Here is an 18,475-nt window from a genome sequence, read left to right as displayed (position 1 = left end):
AGTCATTGATTGATTCCAAACGGTACGGCTCAATATCCGGTAGGCCGGCGAGGTGCAAATCGCGACACGATCTGCAGATCTGGAATGCAGTGGCTGGGGTGTGATGGCGGGGCAGCTCCAACAACAGTATATCAGTAATTGACTCCAGGACGATGAACCTGGGTTCTAGCACCAGTAAACCACATGTAACTACCCTACAATCAATATAACATTGATTATAAATAACCTTTAACATTGTTGATCAAAATAATTAATTATCTTAACCACTACATATGTTAACAAGTTAACAAATATATAATTGTTTTACAGTACTTAAACATAAACCATCAAACACAACCAAGAAAAACTATTCATTAAACAAGCCTATCTCAACGTTCCTAGGAATAATCATCTATATTTTTAATATTTAATCTATTCAGTATTTCTGAGTTTAATTATTTTAAACAAATTTCAAAGGGAACATAATTAACTATTTAAATATATTCAGTATATTTTATTATTAGGGAAATTGTACTTCCAGTGTTTGACCTCAAACACTAAAAATGTACAAATTGATTACTATACATAAGAGGGCTATTCAGAAAGTAACGAATGTTTTCACCTGACGCTGCCAAGCAAGCACCAATCCCGTATATATTGGTGAGTTCGTGCTTAGCACCTCAGTGAGTGTGCAGCCGTGACAACGGGAACATTTCCGTGCTGCCCATTTTTTATATTCAAATTCGAAATGTGCTGCTGAAACAGACTATCCCACCAGTTATGAAGTGCGGTCTGTGATTAGTTTTTTGTTGGCAAAAAACTTAAAACCAATAGAAATTTATCGTGTCAAGTATACGGGAACAATGTAATGACTGAAAGTTCTATCAGGAAGTGGTGCATTCAGTTTAAAAATGGCAGAACAAACGTTTATGATAAAGAGAAGAGTGGACGTCCAAGCATTGTGACTGACGATCTTGTCACCAAAGTTGACAAAAAGATTCAAGTAAACCACTGTTTCACAATAACTGAGCTTTCTCTATGTTTCCCACAAGCTTCACAGACTTTTTTGTTTGAAATTGTTTCACAGAAGCTAGGCTACCACAAATTTTATGCAAGATGGGTGCCAAAAACGTTTACAGATCACCATAAAGTACAATGATTGGGGGCAACTTTGACATTTCTGGAAGCCAATTACAGTCATGGTGATGCACTACTAAATCAAATCGTAACAGGAGATGAAACCTGGATGAAACATACGAATTGTGAGACAAAATTACAGTCCATGGAGTGCGGGCACACAAGTTCCCCTTAAAAAACCAAGGGTGGACAGACAAGGTGTTCTTCTTATTGATTTTCTCAAGCTTATAAAGCAATAATAAACTCTGAGCGGTACTGCCAAACATTGCAAACCCTTAGGAGAGCTGTCCAAAACAAGTGCAGAGGAAAATTGTCATCCAAAATTTTACTTTTGTATAACAATGCCCGACCTCACGTGCCAAACCGTATGCAAGTTTTTTCCCATCCCCCTACAGTCCCGATCTCGCTCCAAATGATGTTCATTTGTTCCCGAAAATGAAGACCTGGCTAGCAACACGGTGTTTTGACAACAATGAGGAGCCCCAGGTACGTGTCACTGAGTGGCTGAGATCACAGGTGGAGAATTCTATGACAAAGGAATTTCAAAGCTTGTCTATGATAAGTGCCTGAATTTGTATGGTGATTGTGTATAAAAGTAGTATTTTAGTCCCTCTTTCACATGTATATAATAAAATGTTATTCTTGCACTTGGTTTGTTTAAATTCCAAAACGTTCCTTACTTTCTGAATAGCCCTCGTAGATTAGTTGTTATTACAGTCATCAACATAACTGTATACAGTTGAGCATACAATATTAAATTTTGGGTTACTAGAATCAAAATATCGGAGGCGTAAAGTATATTTTCAATGGAAAGTACATTTTCTGACAAATAGACAAATTACATATAGTTCAACACAACTTCTTTTTACATTAATGAATAAAACTTTCTCAATATTACTTTAATGAAAAGCTGTCATTATTTATTTATTTTAACACATTCATATCAAACTTAAAATTGAATAAACCACTAATTTATTACTCTGCCATATAATATATTCAAATAATATGTTTTCAAGAAACTAAAAATCACATTTAGACACAGGTTTTATACAGTAAAAACATATAATTACTATTTCGTGTACTTGATACTCCAATTAATCACCATCTACGAACCGATACTGTCATAGACTTGACTGCTGAAATCCTGAGTCTACATCTATCTGAAGAGATCCAGTAAGATCGAAGTCAAGGATTACTAATATCACACTGTGACCATTGACAGTGTCAGTTCCTGGTTCAGAACTACAAGAATTGAGAAATTATATAGCACTTGACTGCGGTGGGTCGATCCAATTTGAACAGTTTATAATACTCTCTTAGTTTAATTCTCTAAAATATTAATTACTGTTTTATTCTATTCATATTGTTGTTGAACACTTTACAATAGCCTGAAAGTATCTTCCTATCTCGATGTGAGTATTTCTCAGATCCAACAGAGATTGGTGACGAGGATCACGATGCCATGAACTACCTTCACCAACTCTGTCCAATGGCCTACCAACAGGTAATATTAGCCATTAGCTTACATTTTTTCGACTGTCACATCCTGGAGAAAGGCACTTGATTAACGGCCACTATTACTGTTGTATCCTAATACTGAAGGCGCGCACTCCACCTGGATTCAACCGTGAGGTTATTAGCCTTACTAATAATTTTTAAGGCAGCAAAATTGAACCGTTACAAATACTCAAAGAAACTGTCCCAAATTTTCTAAGATCCAGATATCAGGTTTCAGGTCTGAGAAATTTCAAGTCCCTGTTGATTTTTCACTAACATAAACAAGCTGGTTTTTGGTCTACCTCCTGCTATAGATGATGAATTTTGGTTCCATATTCAGAAGTACATCCCGTTCTGGAACTAAGTCTGATCTTGAACTGCTTCATCATTTACTGCGATTAACTCTCTTCCGAAGTTCAAGAAGGTCTGGCTGTAACCTGTAGAATCATGGTGAGCAGGCGATTCCCAATTTAAATGTGGTTTTTTCCCAATGCAATGGTTTTCACCCACATAAGCTCTACAATGGATCCAAAGGTCTTATTCAGCCGTTTAGTTGGGTTAGACTATGCATGTCGTCTGAGATCATACAAAAATGTAATCCGATACACGTTAGCTAACTTTTTCATCCTTTTACCTGTAGACTCCTAGCCAATGCCACATATAAGTAGACACCCCAAACTCATGTTTTGGCAGTGGCTTCTCATAAGGGGAAAACAGGATGTAGGAAGTGGCCCAAGCAAATCTACACTTAACATCTTCCAGGGTTTGTTGACCAGTAGGATCCCATCAACCCCGAAGGTTTATGCTGATCCGGTTTTGTTTGCTGGCAGATTCGACGATTCGGGTAACGAGTCACATCATAGGCCAATAATATTTTTGACGAATTTGGGTGTACATCTTGTGAGTACCCAGATGTCCAGATGTAGCTCCATCATGGATCTGCTTCAGTACTTTCAGTCTGGAATGTTTAGGAACAACTTGCTTCCATTCCAGCTCCTCATCTGTCTTAGGACAATCACTTGGCACATACTTCCAGAGCACAATAGACTATAGTATTTATCTATTGACAAATTCTTTATTTACAAATCATCAAGAAATTCAATGGTGTCAAATATTACATGGTTAGTTTTTATTGAGAGTATTGGTCTTCTCTTTTCCAGTTCAGGAACTCATCCATGGTGTAGAATGGACGGCTATAGAGCCATTTGGTCAGTGATGTCTTCAGTATCTGCCCTTGTAGCATTTTTATATCTTCAGGAAGATGGTTGAAGATTTTTCTGCCCATGTAGGATGCTTTCCTTTCAAATAGTGCCGTGTGATGTAATGGTAGTGAAAATTTGAAACATGGCGGGTGTTGTAAGTATGGAAGTCATGGCCTAATTCCAATTGCTCTTTGTCAATATGGACTATGACTTCTCTGATGTATATGCCGATAATCATTATGATTCCCTGGTGAGGGAAGGCATCTCTGCAGCTTTCCTTTGGGCCAAGGCCAGACATAATCCTGACTGCTCTCTTCTATAGAAGCAGTATTCTATTTAAGTTTCCTGCAGTTGTGTTGTTTGTTACACATTCTTCTTCACCTTCAAACTAGGGTAATTTCTGCTTTTCTCCTCAACCTCTTTCACCATCCTGTTATACCATATATCGTTCTGTATAGATTCAAGGATACAATCAACTCTCATTTCAACTCCTTCCAGGATAGCTCTGGATAAAAGATCAGGGACAACAATTTCCATCTTGCTAAACTACCTGTGTCCTTTAATTTATGCAACCACAGTAGACTATAATGATCAGTTATGAAAGTAAAATGGGTTCCCTTTACATAACGTCTGAATTTTTCACCACCCATATCCCAATCTTATATTGGGATTGATATGGAATTCCAACAAGGAAGAATTTAAGGAGACCACCGCCCTCAAAACAGTAACCATAGAAATAGCCATGATGCGTCTTAAGATCGACCCACCACTTACAATATAATCAGATATTCAATGTTCATAACACACCTGGTACATTTAATAATACCTATTATCCCTTGCTAAAGGCATGAGTATATTTAATAGATTTATAACTGTAAACTTAAAAGTTATTCTTTATCATCAGATCAATATTTTAGTTATTGTTGTTATTTTATTTATTTACTCTTGAAGCCCAATATAAATATTTTACATAATGTAACAGTGCTCACAGGACAAATGAAATCATTTCATATTTAAAAAAGAATACTATTATTAACCCTTCACACGCCACTAATAAATTGATTAACTTTCCTATAACGCCAAGACAAGTAAAAATATTTTTTTCTTTTAGTTCAAAGCTAATTTTTATTATGACTAAATTAAAAAAGGTAAAAGCAATTTTACTTTAAATTAGCATATTTATCGATAAAAATAAAAAAGAAGTATTTAAAAACTGTTTATTTTAAATAAATTTAATTTAATTGTAAATTAAACTTAATGTAATTAACTTTTCAGTTTAATTACATTTTACTATAAGACAAGATAAATATTTCAATTACAACACTACCACCTGATGAAGAATAGAGATACATAGTAGACACACACGTGATCGCACGCTCATGACAACCGAGAATGCATTTATACATGCCACGGATATGTTTGGTTATGGCTCTGTAGGAGACGCAGAACTGATGAACAGGTGGTCGTAATTAGACAAAGGACACTCCCGTCCACCTGCCACAGAGCGAAGGTCGTTTATACGCACCAGGCATTTAGAAGGCCTTTTGTGAACTAAAAAAACTTTCCAGGAGACATAATATAGGATGTAACTGTATTTGGCATTTTTGTCAAAGTCTACCATTCTAATATATCCGTCTACAGCGTGGGAAGAGTTAATTACAGTGTAACAATATATGTAGCTAAAGCTTCAGATTACCAGAATATGTTTAAATAATACCTAAAAACTTTTACAATTGTGAGTATTTTAATTTGACTTTAAGTTGGACAATAGGATAATTTTTAAATAACTCAACTATCAACATGCCACCTAAGCACAGTAGTGAACTGGTATAACTAAATCAATTATTTGCATATGCCATCCTAAACCTAGTATTAAATGACAATAATCTGACACAATTTCTAATTATCCCTACCTTCACTGGTGGCTATTGTTGCAGAAATTAATATAGCACGAGGAATGAACATTTTAACACAATAAAATGAACTTAGCAAGCTAATTAAACGAACACTATTCAATATTATTTGTGGCTGAGGACTTTCCAGAAGGGGAGCCCACACTATACACACAGAGAGTTCCGTCCTTCCGTTGGACTGAGACGGGGAGGGGAAGTCCCAAATTAAAGTTAGTTTGTTACTCACCACGACTGCGCGCGAAAAGTCATTGATTGATTCCAAACGGTACGGCTCAATATCCGGTAGGCCGGCGAGGTGCAAATCGCGACACGATCCGCAGATCTGGAATGCAGTGGCTGGCGTGTGATGGCGGGCAGCTCCAACAACAGTATATCAGTAATTGACTCCAGAACATGTAACTACCCTACAATCAATATAACATTGATTATAAATAACCTTTAACACTGTTCATCAAAATAATTAATTATCTTAACCACTACATATGTTTACAAGTTAATTAACAAATATTAAGGAATAATCATTTATATTTTAAGTAATTCATCAATTTGGTATTTCTGAGTTTAAATATATTTAAATAAACTGCAAAGGTAACATCGAAACATTTTAAATACTTTATTTTTAGGGAAATTAACGTACCAATTACGGTACCAAATGATTACTATCACATGATCTCTAACATAATTAAAGTACCAAACAATTACTATCACGTGATCTCAAACAGTATTAAGGTACCAAATGTTTTCTACCACATAGATTAGTCATTATCACAGTAATTGAAAATTGTGTTCTGACAAAAATTAGACAATTTGCATGTAAGTATGAGTTTGACATAATTTCTTTTTAAGCTGATCAATATTTTAAAATAATAATTTAATGAAAAGCTGTAAATATTTTTTTATGTTTTCAGATTTATCATTACGCGTGAAATGGAATAATGCACTTATTTTTAGTTTTTAGTTATATTGAAAATGTCCATTAGTTGTTAGTTCATTTGTGAATGTATATTCTGCAATAAAGATTACTTATGACTTTTATTGTATTTTATTACTCTACAGTATAATATATATGCAAATAATATGGTTTCAAGAAAGTAAAATTCACATTTTAGACACAGCTTTCCTACAGTAAAAACCTATAATTATTATTTTGATTGATACTCCAATTGATCAGCATCTAAGAACCGACACTGTCACAGACTTGACTAATGAAATCTGTTTACATGTATGTGGAGAGATCCAAGAAGATTGAAAGTCAAGTCAAGGATTACTAATAACAGACTGTGACAGTTGACAATGCCGATTCTTGGACGATGAACAAGTGTAGAATGGATTGCATTTTTGCACCTTTACACATAACTACTGCTATTCTCTTATTTTTTCACCATAGAACAATGTTTTTGATACCATTTTTTTGTGATGAGAGCGGCAATATTGAGCATAAAAACGTAAAAACTTTCTTCTAAATTAATTACATAAAACTCAATAAAGCAAGAAAATAATTCATAAAAAATGTATTTTTAAGTATAAACTCCATAACATGATCTAAGTTTATGTTACTAAGCTATATTGTTACTTTATCATAACCAAACGACTAACAGTATAAAAAGATTACACACCGTGTAAGACAGATCAGCATTCACAATGTGTTAGACACTGCTTTAAGAGTATCATGAGTTTTCAGAACTTGTATAATATATTAAAAAATGAAACGGACCAAAGAAATTTTTTATATTCATAACAACGCGATTCATCCCGAATACAATGGCATGAGATTCGTCGAAATTTAATAGAAAATAACTTTTTAATAAGCAAAATAGTCACAAACCTATAAATAGGGTCTTGTGTGTTATGAACACTTGGTGATTGGCTATGTATAGGCTCTTGGCAGTGAAAGGATTATAAAAAAATCAAATCACAATAATTTATATTTAGACAAGAGAAAATTACCCTTACAGCTGCACATACACACTAAAACTGTACAACAAGAATGACTGAACAAAAAATATCTTACAAAGAAGTAAATTGTTAAAATTACTATTGTTTAAAAAATGTAATCTACACCAGCCCTTAGCTATAATAAACATCTCGAATTGACATCCAGTACATCTGAATAACATAATTTAATACAATAAATGCTGTTCTAACCCATAGAACATCATAGAACATAATTAAGAAATTAATTAGCACATGGCTAAGGTCAATCTAATTTTAATGGATTGTAATAGTTTAAATCTCCAAAGAATGAATTACTGTTTTATTCAACACTTCATAATACCCTGAAATAATCACTGGAAGAATCCGCTTACCTCCGTGAGAGTATATCTCTCAGATCCATCGGAGATCGTTGACGAGTGTCTAGATGCTACAAACTATCTTCACCATGTTCAATGGCATACCAACAAGTCATAATACTTTGCAGGATACAACCATTAAAACTCTTGACGGTCACGACCATGTAACCGGCTGATCGATTACGACCTAGTTGCAGGCATACACTCCAACTGGATTTAACCGTGAGAAGATCAGTCCCAAGAAGGAGTTCTAAGGCAGCAAAATTAAACTGTTACAAGTGTTTCTACTCTGATGAATTATGGCAATAAACTAGGCAACTGTAATATTACCAAATAGTGCTGGCAGTGTGAAGGGCACATCCACATGCCTTTCGGAGGAAATGTGAGCGGTGGGTCTAAACAGTCCATGTGATAGAAGAGTGAACAATAGTCACATGCAATCAATGGAGCCTTTTTGCAGCTTCTGTAATGCAAAACAAAACAATTTCATCAATATGATTCAATAACTCAAATTTATGAAACAATCCAAATGCAAAAATATAGGATTTCGGACATTTGCCATCGTTATAGGTTATAAAAGATGTAATACAACGTTTGAAGGATACCGTTGTGTTATGCCTCGAAACGTTGTGTTATACTTTTTATAACATATAACGATGGCAAATGTCCGAAATCCTGTTATCCTTCTAAACCTTCCATTGTCAAAAACAAAGTTTAAACAAATAAAAAAATATAGTGTCCTATCAACCTGGCCCTTGGTACATTTAAATGAAAGAAAATTTTACTGCAATGGATTTAACTATCCATTTGGATAATTTATTAACAGTACAGTAGTGTAGAACATTATACTCTTTTGGTAGGCCTAGTATCTATATCTTGTTTTCCTGAATTAAAATTAAGAACACAACATAAAATTATAAACCAATAGATTTTTAACTAGGACTTTTTATAAGAATGTTAAATACACACCATTTTGCTATACTTAAATCTAGATTGGTAAGGCTCTACTTGACAACAATGCAAACTATTTGTCTAGCAGTAACAGTTTTTTTTTTTCCGCCTGCTTCAGTCATCTATGACCCAGGTCAGATCCATATGACCCTGGTCAGACTACCCACTTTTATTAGAGTATTCATTCAAACGAAGCCTTACCGCGAATGAAACGTCTATGTCTGTATTTCAGCCTATTTCTGCTGAAAAGTCTCACTTTATCACCTTATGTTTTCTGACTAGACAGTACTACTTATAAGTAAACTGTATCACCACAAGCATGATACTGATCATTGTGTCACATAAAGTGATGAGCAATACAGTTCTCTTGCTTCTATTTTAAATTCATAATCTACCCATTATCAAACCTAGATCTGTGCAGCGATAAATGATCAAAACTGACACTACATTTTCAGAACTTTGCAAGTTTATTTTAAAGCAACCCTGTCTACAAAATATAAATATATATTGCAATATACTGTTTTTTTGTAGTTTTTCATAATATGTTAATTACAACTGTATTCAATGAAATAATAAAAACATATAAATTGTATTGTGAGATGGATTAAATTGTTTTCATAACATCAAATACAAATTTTAAATTCAAGCATTGCTTTTACTATAGTTAGACATTTTTTAAGATAAATAAAAAATATACAAATGCTGCCAAATAAAATACAAAATATCGAGACATAATAAGTTTTGTAGTTTGTAAATTCTTTATGAATATTTTGTAAACCATTCTAAATGCAAAAAAAATGCAAGGGTAAACTAATATTTTTAACCAGAACATATTTGAACCGCTTATTGCAGAAAGGCAGCTAGTCCATCGTATAGACATTTTCAGATTTTTTGCTTAAATGGTTTTAAATGGGTCAACAGATCTGTTACTGCATAAATGGCACTTGTCCCACTAACAATATGGCAATGGCAACGCCTTCAATTTTCTGATTACTGCAGATAGGTACTAGCACGTTGTCTGTGGTAAAAGATATTTTGTGCTAGCGCTCTGGTGGCCAGCTGTTGAACTACATTTATTTCTTTAATAGTTCACCCAGATTATTTTGTTTACTGAGGTCAGTACTTTCTCTCCTTTCTTATTGTAATTTCATAAAATGAGTCGTCCTACATGAAGAAACATACAAAATAAATGTAATTAAAAAGAAAAATGTTTCAGGAAAAGAGTATGTGAATTGGAAAGGGAAACTCATAGCAGCTAATACACCAGGTTTTAATAGCTTCAGATAAAGATTATCTCAATATTTCATTAAAACTAATTAAAAACTTTCAAGTCAATCTGAAATTTCATTTACAGTAATTAGTAGAAGGGTATGCGGATGACATTGCGATTCTTGTGAGCGCCAAGTTCAACATAACAGTCATGGAACTGACCAATGCTGCTCTGAACTCTGAACGTAGTGGGGAACTGGTGTGATGGAATGGGCCTTACTGTCAACTCCACCAAGGCAGCTGTGGTTGCCTTTACAAGAAGGTGTTAGTTGGAGAGTATGGATCTATTCTTATAGACTTCCATCAAGTTAAAATCTGAAGTCCAGCACCTGGGTGTTTTATTCTACGAAGACGAAGAACCTAATCTAACTAACCTCAAATTTTAAATATATAATCTAACACGTTTTTGTTTCAGTTTGTAAAAATAACTGTCTGTATGGCTACACTGAAGAAAATTTTATTGAAACTTTGTCGGTAGTTTATGAACGCCTACCCTCGCAAGCGGGTGTGTGCAGTTCCTCAACAGACTGCCCAATTCAATTAAACATGCCCCAACGCCTAAGGCGTTAAAGACTCGCCTCAAACGCTTCTTGGTGTCTCAGGCATTCTATAATGCGGGTGAGTTTTTGGCATTTGACTGGGAGACCGCCCAATTAGAAGACTGACTCTGCTGTGCTAAGTGGGCTGCATTGGCGAAGAATGAAAGAGGCGTGATTGTAAAATTGTAAGTATGAATGTGTATTGTGTGTATGAATGCCTGGAATTTTAGAAACCCCGTATTGACGTTTGCCATACAATGTCGCTGCAATAAAAAAGATTTTGATTTTTGTCGAATATTCACAATATGACAACCAAAACAGAACAAGATATTAACATCCACTCGTTGATAGAAAGAGAATGGCCTAGGCTAGGATCGGCTACTTCAAAACCTAGGGCCTTCATCATTGGATGTTGTACTTCACATCCAATATACTGGTATGCATACTCACAAATGTAAAAAACGTACAGATGTACGTATATACATCATAGCAAAAGTGACAACCCTCAGCATACAGTTGTAAGGCAAGACTGGTCTAAATCAGCTAATTTAAAATATTAAACAATGAGTAATATATTTTAATTTTATTCAACATAACATTTAATGGTTTAATTGTCAGAATGAACAATAAATACAATGCAGTATTAGGTTAAGCAATGCAGGAAGAGAATATATATAACTGAATATAAAATATGAATTGTAGGTCAGGTCTGTCACCAGTAAGCCTGAAAATTTTCTGTATGTAAAGCAGATGCGCAGTTAAGTCGCAGAAAACATGCAGGAAAGTGCTGAATCTGCTGAGGTAGCTTCTGAGACAACGCCACTTACATAATATTGCTCTCTCTACCATTCTAAATTTCTAAGTTTGTTCTAAATTATAAATTAAATTTGAAATTGTTAATAAAGTAAAGTATATTTTTTTATTCTGTCAACCAAGAGTTATATTTATTAATACCTAAATAACCTGGGCTGGGATCTTCCATCCTGTCTGCCAAACGAACCCAGGAGGAACATTCTAAATAAATTAAGTGTGGTCAAGGCCATATAATTTGTGTCAGTGCATGGGGTTAAATAAATTAGCGTTTCTTTGTTTTGTTGTTTGAAATTAAGAGAATAACCTGGTGCAAGAAGCCCAGACTATGATGACGAGTAATTGTTTTCTGCCAGAAGACAATGCTAGCCTACAAGTTTCATAATAAAACGTAACATTTATATTTATAAAATAACGAGTTATAAAACTAGTTGAGAATTTGTTTAGATTAGTTTTTATATTTGTAATTGTTTTTCAAAGTAATCATTGTAACAGAGACGTCTTATTGGCTGAAGTTTTTGTTCAAACAATAGCTGCTAGTTAGTCCGCCATACTTGTTTGTAAACTCCCACAATTCCATTTGTAAATTACTAACTACAGTGCAGTCTAAATAATCCGGTGGTTCAGGTCTCCAAAGATGGTAAAATTGCCACTTAATTTTTGTCCCTCAATGTAACTCTGTTACTCAATCTATCGACCAAAATATTTAAACTATGAGAAACAGTACTAAGAAAAGCCAATTATACTACAGACTTTTATCAAAATAGAAGAGTGTTGTTACAGCTTTGAAGGAAACTAACCTGAAAGATGTTGTTTTCAACTTGGCAAAGCGTGGGAAAAGCTTTCTAAATAAAAACAATTATTTGTTCATGGGCAAAGCTGTGATCTTCTCTACATTTATTACAGGCTTATAAAAAGAAGGCTGAAAGTGATTCACAATCACGAAATAGCACAAATGTTGATTTAAATGAATTTAGAGAAGCAACGATCCAACAGCTAGTGGATGAATCTGATGATCTAACACTAAACAGCTGATGTAAATGCCTGGCTAAAAGGAGCAGACGAAGAACAGAGTAAAATCGTGATGAAGATGAGATGATCACAGCGACGAGAAGCCTGGGGGGGAGTGAGGAGACAGTTCTACGCACACATTAAACACAGACATGGCTCTCTATGCCTTCACCACTGCAGACATTTGGGCGGAAGAAAACAGGGCTTTTTCTTCTGACACACTAACACAAGACTCCAGGAAAATGTTTTAAAACTTTCCTTTATTTCAAAGAAACAGAAAAAGCATTAAAATATATTTTAATGTCGAAGAAAATTTACAGTAATGCGATTAATAACATTTTTGTATGTGTAGTAGCATAATTGACTCTCTTACATCGAATTAATTTTGTTTACATTACAATGGCTTTTATTACAACTAACGCAGTTATTGTTTTTAAAGTACACTTTTTTAATTACTATACTTATTTTAGCCACTATAATTGTAAATAGCTTTCGTAACAATCTATTTGCTGTTTTATTGTTAAATTGCTTAATTTTGTAATGTATCCTCACTAATCCGGCATTTTCGGTAATCCGGTCCTACTAATCCTGATATAGGGCCGGATTAACAAGATCCAACTGTATTATATTCTTTGTTAAGCAATTGGTTGTCCACTACTACATTACCACAACATTTCGCCATTTCGGTAGTTTTGGAATAATTGATTATTCTGTATCACTGTTGTTATGATTAGTCTAGTCCCTCAGTAATTTAATTGTTATTGGTAATATTGATGAAATATAGTGCACATTTTAATACGATGATTTAATTTTTAATTATAACCGACTGCCCTAAAGGCTACAGTATGAGCGTCCAACACTCAAATGAATCGATAATATTGAATCATTAGAATCCTCGATATAACTACTTAAACTAAATTATGTTATAGGTATTTCAAATTTCAGTGAAAAAGTAAAAACATTATTTTGAATAAAAAACAATCTTGGCTATTTGTATTTATAAAATATAACAAATGAAACCGTATAACATTTTCTTACTTTTTACTATTTTAAAGGATAAACAAGTCTGACACAATTGCAACATGTACATAACCATTGTACATGCTGCCATTACAGATGGGCAGTGTTAGTAACAGGTAATACGTGATAACCAGGTCATTGTTATTTTAGTAACAGCTGGACAAAATGATTTGGTGTTCTGAACGATTTTCTAAATTAAAGTTATTTGGTAACCAGTAAAACAGACGAGGCTATTTTGTGCAAGCAATGAGGCTAGGCATTGAAATATTACACTATGGAATGTTATTATGCGATATAAGTAGGTTTAGATTAGGTTATCGTAAATATGTTACTAGTAGTAACAAAGTTAAACATAACCTTTACAACCGCTCACGTGAACTGAGCTTGAATTTGAGTATTATCCCGAAGGATGTTTTTCTTTTTCGCCAGAAGTGCGGAGTGGCGCCGAAACCCGCATTGATGGCCAGGGACATTTCTGACAGTATCCTTCCGACCTCAAATCACGTCCTAGAACGTACAACGTGATCTGACGTCGGAGAAGTTGGACGATCTGTGGACAGATCACGTGAGTGCTTGTAAAGGTTATCTTTAACTTTTTGTATTTATAATACGTATGTATGTACAACCTAATAACAAATAGTATATAAGGACTTTGTAGTACCAAATAGTTAAGTTTTATAGTTAAAATTTGAATATACCCGTTTATAATTTTATTAGTTTATCAGTCTGTGTTACATCGTGGTGAGTTAGTTAAATTTTTGTATACTAACATGTTACCACAGTAACAGGTTACTGAAACACAATTCATCAACACGTTATTTTGTAATAGGTTATCGACAAACAGTAATTCCCATCTCTAGTGGCCATTACTGAAATACCACCCACATGATTTAACTTTGTTTGAATTAATTTTGAACAATAATGTCAAACTGAATTACGTTATTGACTTTTACGGGTAAACATGTCTGACAGCATTTAAATTGTTATTCGATATTACCGACCATTCGAGTGTTGGAGACTTATCTAACTTTGTTCAGACATAGCAGCTTGTCTGGAATTAGAATAAATCGTGCTATAACTTCGTACTTTGTTTAGTGTCCAGGACTTAGACAAAAAAGTAGACCGATTATTGCTATTATTATATATTGGGACTGATTGATTTTTAAATCAATAAATTAAAATTATTTATTGATTTTTAATGACTTTTTATTAACGAGAGAGAACATTTAGGTATTTAATTAAAAATTTAACTGAAAAATCTACTAAAAATTGTTTAGGGAAAACCAAGTTGGGACTTTTCCACTTTTTGGAAGTACGCCTGAGTTAATTGACAATAGTTGGTTGCGTTAGTATTGTAGGGTAAGAGATGGGCCTCCAAGAAGTCCATCTTACTGAACGATTGCCTTGATTATGGATTCTTCTGAGAAGATAAACTTTTTCATTGCTATAAGTCGTGCCCTTTTGAAATACCTCGACATATGTGCCACCTAGCAGCTAATGCTAGAAACACAAGCAATTTGTGACTGGCGAGCAGCGCCATGCAAAGTGTAGAAGAAGTAGTGCAGCGCGCGCAGTTTAGAACTGGTAAACAGTGGAGCGACCTTATCACACCCATGCGCACACTTGCCATACCTGCTCACCGCAACCCTTCTTCTTCTTCTTCTATGGGGCGGCCTACTGCCATCCACTTAAGCCTCAAGGACCTATTGCACACACCGGAAGCACACCATGAGGCCTACCAGTCCATGATTTCAACAGTTCCAAAAACTGCCGAAAACAACCTATCAGGTCCTCCTGGGGAAATTCCAAACTACCAAAGATGACATGCCGCTCCCTTGCTATTGTAGGACAATCAAAGAGCAAGTGTTCGGCAGTTTCATCCTGCTTATCACACATTCTACAGAGCGGATCCTCCTGAAGAATGCTGACTCTGTGAAGATGCTTCCTCAGGTAACCATGTCCCGTGATCAGTCCTATAACCTGAGAAGACATTGATCTACTTAGTAAGAGAAGGTCAGACACCACTCTGGAGGAAGGCGACTGTAGTACCATTCTGCTCATTCTAATACCCAGATGTAACCTCCACCTTCTCTCATGTTCACCACAAACCCATTTCAAGACAGCCCCAAAGGATTCACACCTTGGAATACCGTAGAAGGGTTAAGGGCCTGTCATAATTTATGCTGAGCCCCGGTTGGCCAGGGCATCAGCTCTTTCATTCCCAGATATCCCCTTATGACCAGGAACTCAACAAACAGTCATATTTTTTATTCTGGTAAGGGAAGAAATGACTTGATAGCCATCACAGACAAGTTTGGATTTGAACGCACAAGAGTCCTGTGCCATCAGTGCTGCCTGACTATCCGTGAAAATACTTATTGTCTTACTCCTTTTACGCAGATGAAGATTCTCACGAGCACATTCCATAATGGCTGCGACCTACGCCTCAAAAACTGTAGGATAAGGACCCATAGGGACCACCAGCTCCCTGCATGGTCTCACTCCCACAATTCCAGTGCGTGTGTGCCGCTTTTTGTTTTAAAGTCGTCTGTAACCATTCAAGCTCTGCTGGTGGAAGAGGTTTCCTTCCCTCCAATCCTAAAGGGTTTGTCAAAGCAAAATTTTGTGGCATCTGATCAGAGATCATGTGCAGAGCCTCTCCCTGAATACCATGTCTGGAGACCGCATTGATAATCGCCTAAGTGCCCGTATGCCTAAGACACCTTTGGCTATCTCTTTTGCTGCCAGCGTCTTCTCAATCCTGCATACCAATTGATGCAGGGCCGAGTCACATGACCTTCCTGGAGTGTAGGCATGCTGATCTGGACATAGAGGTCGCTCCAAAATAGATCCCTCCCAAACAAACCTAGTAACCATCTTCTCCATGGTTTTGAGAAGAAAGAAGGACAGGCATATCGGCCTGAAAGACTTAGATCGATCCAGGCTAGCCCTCCCCTGCTTCGGTATGAACACTATTCTGGACACTCTCGAGGACAGTGGAATGTACCTGAGGGCCACAGAGGCTCTGAACAGTCTGCATCTCAACCCTTGATTATGAATACTTCTGAGGTTTCAACCCTGCGGCTGTCTACCTGTTTTGATTACAAGCATGTTTGTAAAGTTGGCGTAACAAACATAAGAAACCATTATCTGCACATGCGATTCAACACAACCAAAATCATTTCAAAAATTGCTTCAACTTAAAAACAATTTATCATTTAGAAACGAACCCTGGACCTTATTTTGCTCATTCCAGGAATCATAATCTTTATTTCTTTCAAATCACACATTAAAGTATGAAAAAAGAGCAACATGAGATGAATCCTGTAGGTGAACCTAATTTATATCTAATAAATTTAAGAATATAGAAATCGACATTACCTAATGTAAAATTTAGGCAGCCTAAATCTTAGGTCTAAGAAAAATCTCAGTTACTTCTTTAAACATTTTCATATACACAAACTTTACAAATCCTAATAATATTACAAATTCGAAAGCGGCTTTGTTTGTTTGTTTTTTTTTTTTTTACGCAAACTATTCAACCGATTCTACTGAAACTTAACATGGATATTCTTAGCATCTATAGTATGAATATAGGCCAATTATTATTTTGAAAATCTCTCCGGGCTAAGCTCCACCAGTCTCTAAAGTAGTGAAAAATCCCATCTTGGTCTCTAAAGTTGTGAGCGGCGATCCCCAGTCTGCACCTGTACGGTGTAAGCCCAATTGCGCAATACCACAATTATTACACTGTGGCCGCTGACGGATTAAGTACATTGAACTATTGTGGATTTTTATAACGGTCTTAAAATCTGCTATCCAATGCTAAATGGTCAATTTGTCTTTGATAACGGAATTCCACTACTTACCAAATACTGCATACTTAATGTTTGCTAAATTGTTCGGTTAAAAGTGATTTTATTTAAAATTTTCAATTTTATCATCAGAACAAAAGGTTGAATTAATAATAATTCCTACTTTTAACTTTATTCTATGGCTTGGACACTAAAAATTGACACACATTTTTAAAATTTTAATTAAGTTAATTAAACATATGGTAGTTTTGTTATAATACAGTGTTGACATAGAACAGTCAATTACATTTAGTAATTGATCTTTCAATTAATATTTCCTTATACGGTTAATTACAAACTACAGGTGAATTAGAACTTGAACTGTGAACTGCCCTACTTCCAAGGGATAAGCAAGGTGAAAACCTTGGGGAGCTCCCAGGTCCACAATGTCCTTAAAAACAACCAAGCATGGGGGCGGAACCTTTAGCTGCAGTATCTTTTTTTGTTTTGAACTTGAAGTAAGGTCGAGGAGTCTGAGGAATGTATCCTCCAGTTGTTGCATGTTTGGAAGAACATCAACGTTAACTTTTAAACATGAATGAAGGGGTTTGAACCACTACACAGAGACCCCCTCGCATTTACAGTGCTACGGCCACCCACTTATCTGGGTCAAGCCACTAGTTTTAATTTTTATTGTTAGGGTTCTTGTATAATGTAGCCCTGCAATCGTTTGATCGGTGCCTTATCACCTAATTAGGAATTTTTAAGGTAATTAACACACAGTTTAATTTGATGAAATGTAGTAAACTACTGGTTATTATTGAGTTTTTGTTATTATAGTAATTGTCGTTTTTGGGAAACTGTTATTGTATGATGTTATGGATTTTCATGCTGTTCTCTAAAAACTGTTTCTTAAAGATTTATTGTTATTACTTGAGTTTGGTGCTTAGCCAGGAATATCCCCCATTCAAAACTTACAATAAATTAGACTACCACTTTATAATTATTTTTAAAATTTAATTAGGCCATGCAAGATGTGGTATATCATAAACCAATAATTTT

General features: G+C 35.1%; 1 protein-coding gene across 2 annotated transcripts in view; it reads right to left on the bottom strand.

Annotated features, from left to right (window-relative positions):
• LOC124368874 (PHD finger protein 12) overlaps positions 1–18,475 on the bottom strand; it is an 88,233-nt gene that overhangs the window by 32,599 nt on the left and 37,159 nt on the right. For both annotated transcript variants that reach the window (XM_046826346.1, XM_046826347.1), the window contains exon 6: positions 8,350–8,482. In XM_046826346.1, coding sequence (XP_046682302.1) covers positions 8,350–8,482 — 133 coding nt within the window. The remainder of the gene's footprint in view (positions 1–8,349; positions 8,483–18,475) is intronic.

Source organism: Homalodisca vitripennis, chromosome X, assembly GCF_021130785.1.
Source record: "Homalodisca vitripennis isolate AUS2020 chromosome X, UT_GWSS_2.1, whole genome shotgun sequence".
In the NCBI taxonomy this organism is placed as follows: Eukaryota; Metazoa; Arthropoda; class Insecta; order Hemiptera; family Cicadellidae; genus Homalodisca; species Homalodisca vitripennis.
Note: the sequence above shows the minus strand (reverse complement) of the source record. Positions and strands in the feature narration are given on the sequence as shown.